The sequence below is a fragment of the Leptosomus discolor genome, chromosome 2 (assembly GCF_034619465.1).
Source record: "Leptosomus discolor isolate bLepDis1 chromosome 2, bLepDis1.hap2, whole genome shotgun sequence".
Taxonomy (NCBI): domain Eukaryota; kingdom Metazoa; phylum Chordata; class Aves; order Leptosomiformes; family Leptosomidae; genus Leptosomus; species Leptosomus discolor.
In genome coordinates, this window is record NC_141392.1 from 56,325,011 (window position 1) to 56,335,285 (window position 10,275).

At 48.3% G+C, this 10,275-nt stretch overlaps 1 protein-coding gene across 1 annotated transcript; it reads left to right on the forward strand.

The window, feature by feature from the left end:
• Positions 1-296: 296 nt before the first annotated feature.
• Positions 297-9,453, forward strand: LOC147416008 (uncharacterized). Its single transcript, XM_086460426.1, has 4 exons — positions 297-372; positions 1,749-4,939; positions 5,611-7,539; positions 9,340-9,453. Exons 1-4 carry the CDS (start codon positions 297-299, stop codon positions 9,451-9,453), a joined length of 5,310 nt encoding a protein of 1,769 aa, XP_086316552.1.
• The last annotated feature ends 822 nt before the right edge of the window (positions 9,454-10,275 follow it).

The following is a 10,275-nucleotide window of genomic DNA, read 5'->3' on the forward strand; positions in this document are numbered from 1 at the left end:
TAGTCGTGTTTCAGCCTCCCCCAGACCGCCTGGTCTGGGCGCTTCTGGAGGCGGAGTTCTTCCCAAAGGGGGCGCGGGCAAGCAGCATCGAGGGAGCGTCTGGGCAGGAGGGGGCCTCTGGCGCAGCCCCCGGGCCAAGCAGGGCCCGCTGCAGAGTTAGAGCCAACGGAAAGCTGGATCTTTAAACAAAAAGTAAATCGCTCTGGGGAATTCAGTGATGCCTGTACGATGGAAAGCTGTCCCCTGCATGCCTTTGGGCATTGAAGCAGCACCTGTAAACTTCCAAGAAAGGGGCCATGCCTTCTCCCGGGAGGTTGCTGTTTGACACTGGTTATTATTTCTTGTGTTTTGTCATCTTAGCGTTCCAACAAGGTTGGTCAGAGAGAAGAGTGCCTTGCACCTCAGGGCCTTGCACTTTCACCTGTTGCACTAAATCAAGGCTCAAGGATAATGTTACATTGAAATCCGGGCAGTATCCAAGCCCAGGAGTCTTTTGGGGTCTCGAATGCGCCATGGATTTTTGTCTTCACGTGTTGTCCTGTTCATCATCACGCATGTTCACCGCACAGTTATGCCTACAATTCTCGTTATAGGCAAGGGCAGTTTTACCTGCTCGCTTTTTGTGTTTCAATGGCAGAACTTAAAGGCTCGGTGTCCTTGTTCCTCTGTGCTTTTTCCCTCCCAAGCCACTTACTTGGGGCACGGGGAGCTGGCAATTTTGTGCTCTAAGCTGGACATGTGCTGGCTTCTTAAGTGCTGCATTTCAGGGGCTTTAATGTATAGGTCAGTCTGTGAACTTAGGCAGCTCACGGCCAGAGGGAGCAATCCTACTGAAATTGTCCCAGCAAGACGGAGAGGGTGGTTGCTGGTGTCCTGAAGGGAAAACTCAAGCGGTGCTCAAGAAAGAGATAACGCAGACACAGACCTGTGAGCGATGGAGGGCAGCATTTCACCTGCTTGCCTAGTAACAAGGTGTTTCGTTTTAAGCCATGTGGAATTGCTGCAGATGAGGATTCTGTCTGGCCATAGTGGTGATGTGATGGATGGGAGAATCCCGAGATTCATGATCTTTAAAACAAGTACGCTGTAATGTCAGTGCTTTGGGAGTTACCGGTTTTCAGAAACGCGGGAAATTTCCCGTGGGCATTTTCACATCTTCCTGTTCTCTTGGGACAGAGCTGTAACGTCAGCTTTTCTTTCTCAGTCATCCTTTTGGGTCAGCACAGGATTTTGGGGTTTGGGTTTATTTGGTGGTTTGTTCCCCCCCGCTCCACCCCCTCAGAGGCCCCTCTCTGCATGGAAAGGATACTGAGCTTTGCTTCAGGAAGAATTGGAGATATTGTTCTGTATATTCTTTGAGTAAAAATGGGATAGAAATAATATTTGTTTTCTCATATAAGTTTCCCTTAAAGGAAGAGAAAACAAAAGACCAAAAAACCCCTGCAAAAGAAGGAAGGAGAATGAGAGAGTATAAGCTTGAAAGGTGCCTTTGCAAATAAACTTTAGAAAGACCCGTACAACGATATGAGGAAGGAAAGGAATTATAGTAATCTTAGACCAAGAACTAGTCCTTCCAAAAAATTCATATTAGCACCTACAAGAGGCACACAGATAACAGCAAAAGTTATGTTCAGGAAAGTTTGATAAAAACGAAAAAAAAAACCACTTGCATCTATTTATATAAAGGTATAACACAACATTACATTGAGACAGAAAGTAACTGGGGGTTTTTGTCGTTATTTACACAGCTGGACAAAGAGACCATTCCAGTGTACCTTTGAAGGAAGACACCGGAACTATGGAGACAAGTTCCTCTGACTCGAGCACCAAGGACACTGCAGGTGCTGAGAAAGAGGATGCTCGTGCAGCTACAGAGTCGCCGTCTTTGGAAGAAGACGCAGAAGACCACGTGTCTGAGCCACCGTCTCATGATCTGGGGTTTAAAAAGTTTTTTAAATTTGTTGGGTTCAGATTCACAGTGAAGAAGGAAAAGACGGGGAAGTCGGAACCCGTTCAGCTGCTTACTGTAAAAAAGGAAACACAAGTCCCTGAAGGAGCTGCCGATCAAAAGGAAGGCAGCTCAGAAGAAACGGCGATGCCTGAGGATGGACTCTCTGCAGCAGACCCCACCAAAGACCCAGTGAACAATGAAAAAACAGAAGACGAACCTCCTAAAAGACCCGAAGCACATGAGATTTGTTCTCAGTCAGCTGCCTTAGCCACTGACACTGCATCGCCGTTAAGGAAATTTTTCACTCAGGGATGGACAGGATTTAGAAAAAAGAAGAGCTTTAGGAAGCCTAAAGAAGAGGAACTGCAGTCTCCTACGAAAGAAGAGGAGCAAGAAGAGGAGGGGGCAACATTTGCCACTGAAACTGGTGAAAGGGAGGAGCAATCCGAGTTGGAGAAGCAAGAGGGGGAGAGGAACGGGACAGCAGTAACTATTGAAGCGTATGAGAAGGAGCAAAGTGAAGGTGAAAAGCAGGAGTCAAAAAAGGCTGTGGCAGCCATGGGCGTTGAAGCAAGTGAGAAGGAAGAGCTAATCAAGCATGATGAGCAGGGAGAAGAAGAGGATGTGGCAGCAGCAGTTGTTAAAGGAAGTGCGAAGGAGAAAAAAGCTGAAGAAGGCGATCGAGAAAGGGAACTGGTGGACGTCTCAGAAGATCTTGGCAAAAAGGAAGAAAAATCTGAAGGAGAGAAAGCAAGTGAGGTGACAGAGAAACCTCTATCCCCAAGGTCAGTGGCGCTTGTTGTTGGAGTCAAAACACTCTCTGGAAAGAAGCATAAAGGCAAAAGAGAAGAATCTAAGTTAGGGGGACCGGGTGACCCAATTCAGCACTTACCAGGTTCCCCAGACAGCCCAGAGGAACAAAAGGGGGAGAGTTCTGCTTCTTCTCCTGAGGAGACGATTGAAATTCCTTCTTTGGAACAGCCTGTGGATGGCGTGCAGGTCAGTGAAAATGAAGATGCTGCATTTTCAGATGTGGAGCGAAAAAGAGACAGTGTTAAGCCCTGGGCATTGTTTAAAAAGATGGTGACTCCCAAGAAACGTGCCAGAAGAGCTTCTGAAAGTGCTAAGACAAAGAGCGTTGCAGTGTCTGCAACGGAAAACGCTGTGGTTGATGAAAATCGGGGAGAAATGAAAGAAAATGGGATGGAGCAGAAACCAGAGAAAGCCACAGCCGTGCCCAAAGGAAAGGTTGACAGCTCTGTGCCCTGGCGAGCTTTTCTCTGTGTAGGTTCTTCAAAGAAAAGAGCCAGGAAAGCAGCAGCAGCAGCAGCATCTGATGAAGACATTGGCCGTGAGCTTGGTCAGGAAAGCCCCAATGTAGAAGAGCCTGGACAGAGCAAAGAAACGGCCACAGATGCAATTCTTAGCAGTTCTCCAGAGAGCAATGAAGGACAAGGGAATTCTTCCCCAGAACAAGCTGGAAGCCCATCCAAAGGTGAAAGTCTTTCAATGTGGAAATCATTTAAAAGGTTAGTTACTCCAAGAAGGAGGTCCCAAACCAGAATGGAAGAGAGAAATGGCGACTCTGGTGTGGGCTCTAGCCTGGAGCATTCCTCCTCAGATGATGAGCCTGGAGAAGGTGACTTGTGCATTCCATTTTGGAAACGTCTGCCTGGGCGTAGGAAGAAGAAGTCAGATGGAAAGCCAGAACCAACTGCTCCTAAAGAAGCAAGAGAAGGCCTGGCAGAAACGACTGAAGAAGATTCAGATATTCCAGCTGTTGTTCCTTTCTCTGAATACGAAGCAGCAGAGCAGGAGAAGATGGAAGCCCCACAGGCAGAAGCTGCTGAGGCGATGAGAGAACGAGCCTCAGAGCAACAGGGAGCAGAAAAATTAGAGGAGATCCAAGGAACGGAACAAGGCCAGGAAGGGCTGGTCCATGCAGTTCCTGTGACTGTTGTGGAAGGGGAAAGGGCAGTTACCAGTATTGAAGAAATGTCACCATCTTGGATATCTGCTGCTCTGACAGAGTGCATTGAGCAGGCAGAAGAAGAGGCAGAGAAGGAAACTGAGAAAACACTGGAATCCGATGATACTGTGGAAGAAGCAGAGTCAGCTGCAAAGGCAATGCCAGAGGCGAGAAAGGAGGTCAGCGATGACAGCACAGCCAGTGAGCTAGAGCTGACCTCAGAGGCAGTGACAGCTCTGGAGGAGACAGCAGAAGCTTCCTGCGCTGAAGAACCAGTGGAGGTGTCCCTTGCTGAGGAGACGACTGAGATGGTTTCTGCTGTTTCCCAGCTTTCAAAAACCCCAGATACTACAGAGGAAGTGACACCTGTCCAAGAAGTAGAGGCCACTGAACAAAATTTGAAAGAATTAGACAAACAGACGCAAAAGGTTCTTCACGAAGTTGCTGAGAGAGTAAAGTCAGCAGAGGTAGAAGAGCTGGTTAGTGAAAGGACCATGAGTGCAACTCTATTTGCAAGAGTACAAGGAATTGAGTCAGAAGTGAAAGATGATGCTAAAGATGGGAGTGTTGTAGGCCAGGAAAGTGTTTTGCTGGAACAGTGCTTGGAAAAAGGAGCACACCAAGAGGATGGCCTCCAGCCCCAGGGAGGTGCAGGGAGCATTCAGAGCGAAATCGGAGCTGAAGAGAGTGTTCTCCAGGAAGGTTCAGGGAGAAGTGACCTGCCTGCTGCAATGAAAGGAAGCACAGAAGGATGTGAAAACGTAGAGGTATTGAGAGATGAAAGGCAGTGGCCGGCACGTGAAGAAGCAGCTGTAGAAGACCATGAAGAAAGCTGTGAAGGGCAGAGGACAGCAGAGGAACCTTCCTCACAGGCCAGAGACTTTCACAGCACCCAAGCAGTTACACCCAAGGAAGAGCCGTCTGCAAAACAGGAGCCTGCGGAAGAAGAGAAGCTGCCCGCAACAGAGCTGACAGCAGATGAGACGAGGGAGGAGTGTGTTCCAGAAGCAGAGACTGCAGTAAGTATTACACATAAGACAAAGGCTGATTTGCTAAAGGAAGAATCAGCAAGCGTTAGCTATTATGCCAAATTTAGAAGCAGCTTGTGGCAGTATTGCTGTCAAGGGTGTTCCTTGTGCAGCCTGACGTGACCAAAGTTTGTGTCCAGTGAGACACACACACACACATGGATGTCCAGAAGCAGCAGCCACCGAGGCTTGCATGCAGAGCGAGGTGGATGGGATCCCTAGAGTGATGGAGTGGGAGATGGTGTGCGTGGATCCAAAGATGCCGGAACAGCTGCCAGTAGGGCTCCCGCACAGCGCAAGGTGACTGTAGGTGCTCTGTGAACACCTGAGGTGCCGATGGGATCCATATGGTAGCAGACATAGCGGATGGTCCCTTCAGTTGTCGGCAGAGCTACGGTTGTAGCTGAGGTACCTCTGCAAAGGGAGGAAATGAAGTGGCCCCGCTGTCTCCAGCTTTAAATGCGCAGGCGGGTTGGATGGGGCTTTGAGCAACCTGTTCTAATGGAAGATGTCCCTGCCCACAGCAGGGGTTTGGAACTAGGTGATCTTTAAGGTCCCTTCCAACCCAAATCATTCCGTCTTTCTAAGATTTTTCACCCAGGACATTCCTGGTCACTCCGTGCTCGTACCCTTTTTGACAGGTCTGTTGCAATTCTCTGCAGGTGCAGGACAAGAGAGGGGATGAAACCACTTCCTTGGGGCTTACAGCTGAAGAGCCTGTGCAGCTTGAAGGAGAAGGCAAAACCCTCCCTGTGGGACCAGAGGGCACAGAAGCAGTTGTCACTGGGGTCCCCGTTCAATCTGAAAGACAAGGTGAAATTCCTGACTTTGACGAACAAGCTTGCACTAAAGGAGTTCCTAGCAGCACACCTGCCCAGAGAGAGGAAGAGGAAGACGATGCTGTGCTCGTTGGAGTGAAGAGCACAGAAGCCCCTGTTACTGAGGTTCCACTGCAGAATGAGGAAGAAGCTTCTGCCCTTCCATCAGAAAGAGTTGGCTCAGAAGCAGCTGCAGATGCCGAGCAGAGTGTGAGGGATGGGGCTGGCAGGCACATTCCAGCAAAAGATTCTGTGTCCATCCTAGAGGCACAATGCAGAGCAAAACCAACGGAAACTGCTTCCCAGAGGGACGAAAGCGAAGGTGGCAAAACGGAAGGTGGTCTGCTCGAAGCTGGAACACACTTGGAGAGTGATCCCGCCGTCACTGAGCCTCCCGCAGAGACTGGAGTGGAGACTGTATCTAGTTTAGCATCAGCATGCTCGGATATCACTGGAAATGGAAGCACTGTCCTCACTGACATTAGTGGTACGACATGTGATGCAGGAAACAACTTCTTTGAACAAGAGACTGTGGAAAAAGAACAAGAACTTGTAGAATCTTCAAATTGTCAAGGCTTTCAGAAAGACGAGAACAAAAATGAGCAATCGACGGACAGAGCCAAAGAAGCGTTTGAATCTGGAAAACGGGAAGCTATGAGAGGTGAAGAACGTTCAACTGCTGTCCAGCAAGAGGTTTTAGCTGTGCAAGAGGAAGGCTCTGACTCAGCCTTCCAACAAGCGGAAAGCTTGGAGGCTCTGCAAGTGCCTGTGCCTGTAGCGGCTGCAGGCATTGAAGAGCATGTCATGGCAGAAACTGTAATGCCTGCAGACACGCCAGTCGAAACTGTAGAGCCCTTGGCAACCCCACCAGGGCAAATGGCTTCTGGTGAGGTCCTGGTTACTACTGTTGCCTGTTCAGGCTGTGGGACTGCAGAGCTTGGCAGTGCAGAAGCACCTGAGCCTCAAGTAACTCCTGCTTCTGTGAATGGAATATCGGAGGGGCAAGAGAGGCCCCAGAGCACAGGGCAACCCAAAGAAAATGGTATTCCTCCAAGTGACAGTCTGTCTCTCACCTACACAGAATTTGAGAAGGATGTTGTTCAGTCTTTGACAATAGAGTCCCAGAGTACAAAAATTGTATTGAGCGCCATCCAGACGGCTGTTCACAAACTTGCAGAAACAGAAGAGTCAGCTGCCTTGGAGTCAGAGCAGCGCCTTGAGTCCATAGAGAAAAGCCCGTCAGATACAAATATAGCTGAACTTCTGGGAAGTGCGCAGGTGGATCTTCAGCTTCCAGTGAAAGAGGAAGAGGTACGGAGTAAAGAACAAGAGCTCCAGCAATCAGGAACAGTGAAAACTTCTACCTTAGCAGAGTCTGCAGAAATTCATGCCGCTGTAGAAAAAACCAAAGACGTGCTGTTGACCTCAGAGATACTGAAAGATGGACCAAGTCAGAATTCTTTAACAATTGTGACTAGCCCTGAAGATGTTTCGAGGGCGAGTGCGAGGCTTCAGAAATCAACACTAGAACTGAGTACTTCAGAAGATTCAACCAAAGACCCCCTAGACATCTACCCACCAAAATTAAGGGGAAAAGAGGTTGGGCCGATGATGGAAATCCCAGACCAACATACAGGTCAGCAAACACGCAGGGAAAGTGAGGAAGAACGTGACCCACCCATGGAAGATGGGAAAACACAGACATGGGAGGATGATAGTTGCCAAGAAGGGAGTCCACAAAGTCGGAACTCAGTGGCTCCTGAGGCCTTGAATGTGAGTAGCATTTTCACTCAGCAATGTCTTTCTTTTTCCAAAACAGTTTTGGAGTCTCTCAAACTGTTGTGTCTGTAATTTTTTCTTATTCTGAGGAAAGGCAGCTGCTCCCCAGGTTAACCAACAGGCCACAGATATTTTTTGATGTTGTGGGATTGGGTTTTTTTTTGTCTTCTTGTTTTACTGCCTCTCTCTCTGGCTACTGAACACCTTGTTTCTTTTCTGTACAGCTACCCTCACTTTAATGGCTTTGACTTGGCTTGTAGTTTAGTGTGATACTTCTGGGAGGCAGAAAACGTAGTTTCTAGTTTTCCTAGATACGCGCTCATCCGATACCTGTTTAATGTATTTGATTTAATCCACAAAAAACGCTTCCTCTCTAAGGAAGCTCTTTTTAATATCCTAAAGGATGTGAGTGTTGCCTTCCATGGTAAAAGTGGAGTGCCTCATGTACCAAAGCTCTTTGCATTTCATGGAAATCTGACTCAGGAAGGTACAGTCTCTCCTTAAGATATTTACTGTATTGCTTGACTAAGGCACGAGGCCTTTCTGTCTGTCCTTGAGAACTGCTTGGGAAAAGAAGATATTCTTGAGAGAGTAAGTTGTCATTAATAAAGCTTTTTTATTTACTGTGGTCTTTTCTTTCAGATGTGCTAAGCATCCATGGGGCATTTGAGAGATGCCAGTCCTAGAGAACAGCTGACAATCCTGCAAGAGAACCAGGAGCTTTATTCACTACCCTTTGTTCTTGGATGTTAACATCTGCTCTTCTGAAGACCTCACCTTTTTTGTCATTTTTATTAAAAAAACAATGCCTTTAATGTTGGCTATATCCACCCATGTGTTCCATTCAAAGGTCATTTGCCTCTGCCCAAAATAGACCATTTAGACTGGAGATGCCCGACGGAGTGAATGGACAGACCACTGAAATTTTGTGCCACGGTTATTACCGTCCCGTCACTGAATGCGTGTCCTGTCTGTCCCATCTCCTTGAATGCCTTCACTCATCGCTGAATCTCCCTCCCTTCTTTCTGCAGTCTCCCTTACCCCCCTCCCATCTTCCGTAGCTGCCTTGATTTGACCTACGAGTGGCTGTAGATGCCGCTCGTCTTGTGTGTCAGGGGGAAGAGGAGGGCTGACTGACGAGAACGCACGAGACTTCTGGCCAAGTAGCAGACGTGCCCTTAGCAAACTGCAGGAACTGGATCACGCACAAATCCTTGAGCAAGATGCTCAAGATTGCTGCATTTCGGTCCCATTCAGGTATCTCTATCCATCCTTCCGTTGGTTTTGTGCGGGCCTGATTTAGTCAGAAATTCCTTCCAGAGTGTAGCTTGAAAGGAGATTGAGAATACCCTTCTTTTGTTGTTCCAGACTTCAGGTCTCAGGACTGGACTGTTATGTGTTGAATATTTATATGTATGTCTTAAACCCAGTTCTGATTTTAATATAAAGCTATGATACTTCTGTACTATTTAGGCGTACCCTGAAAGGAGTTTGTAGAGTAGCCTGGAGAGGAAATGGATAGCATTGGAGCGGAAGTTGATAATGTGTAGTTTCCTATTTATTGTTCCAGGATTTTCCCCTTGTAAAAGCTCTCAAAAACTTGGCTGTCTTGCTTTGAATATTTATGTGTATATCCTAACCCCCACTCTGATTTTAATGTGGAACTATGATAATGCTAAGGACAAAAGGAGAGCCCTGACCTGTGTCAGGTCTGCCAGTCACTTCCACTCGCAGGCCTGCCCGGTTCCTGAGAACCCTCCACACTGACGCTTCCCCGTTGTCTTGCTCCTGTAGGAACGCCAGTGGTACCGCAACCCTCAGCTCGCCCCGCTCTCATTCCAGAGTCTGCTCCTTTCTGGTCCCTGCCCCACCCGACCCCCAGCCTTTCCCCACACCTACGCCATCTAACACCCTTCCCGCGCACAAGCTTCCTCCTTTCCCAGCCCCTGCCTGAGCCTCTTTCCACCCCAGCATTTCTTTCCTGGCATCCTCCCCGCTCCTATCAATTGCCTCTCTTCACTGAAGGGGGAGTAGGAAGGAGGGTGAGGGCTTGGTGGTGAATTCTACCTTGGATTGCAATAAGCTGATGAGACCTTAGGGGTGCTGAGCTCCTCAAAACCTTCACGTAAGGTGGGTTGGACTGACAACAGCTGTAGACCAGAATGAGCAGGGGGATGGAGAGATGGAAAGAAGTCCCAAGAGCGAGAGCCCTGGGATGTCTGTCCCCAACAGGAGTTGGTCCTCTCTCTTCTCGTTTACATTAAAATCAAACACGGGGTACCAGTCCGTACTTTCAGCTCTGATTTCTGAAGTGAAGGTTCCAGATGGCACTTTGTGAAACCGATGCCCATCGAGTTGAAGAACAGCTTGCTATCCTACCTGTATAGTAATTTATTTTGAAACCAACTCCTAGCGTACAAATGCTCTTGTTATGGCAGGTGCTTGCCTCTCCTGGAGGCTGCACCTCCAGCAAGCAGTGTGACTGATTGCACTGGTGTGATCGCACCACCTGGTGCTGCCTTGCGTGGAAGCATCCAAAGATTTTTCCTTACCTCAGAGCGAATTCTACAAATATTTAAAGCCGAGCAGCGTGGTGTCAAACAATCCAGTCTATCTCTGTCCACCGTCAGCCGCAGCCTTCCCCCCGAGCTTTGGGCAATTCCAACAACCTCGGTTGGTTTCCACAGGTTTAAGTTGGCTTGCAAGTTAATAGTGCTCTTAGTAACACCT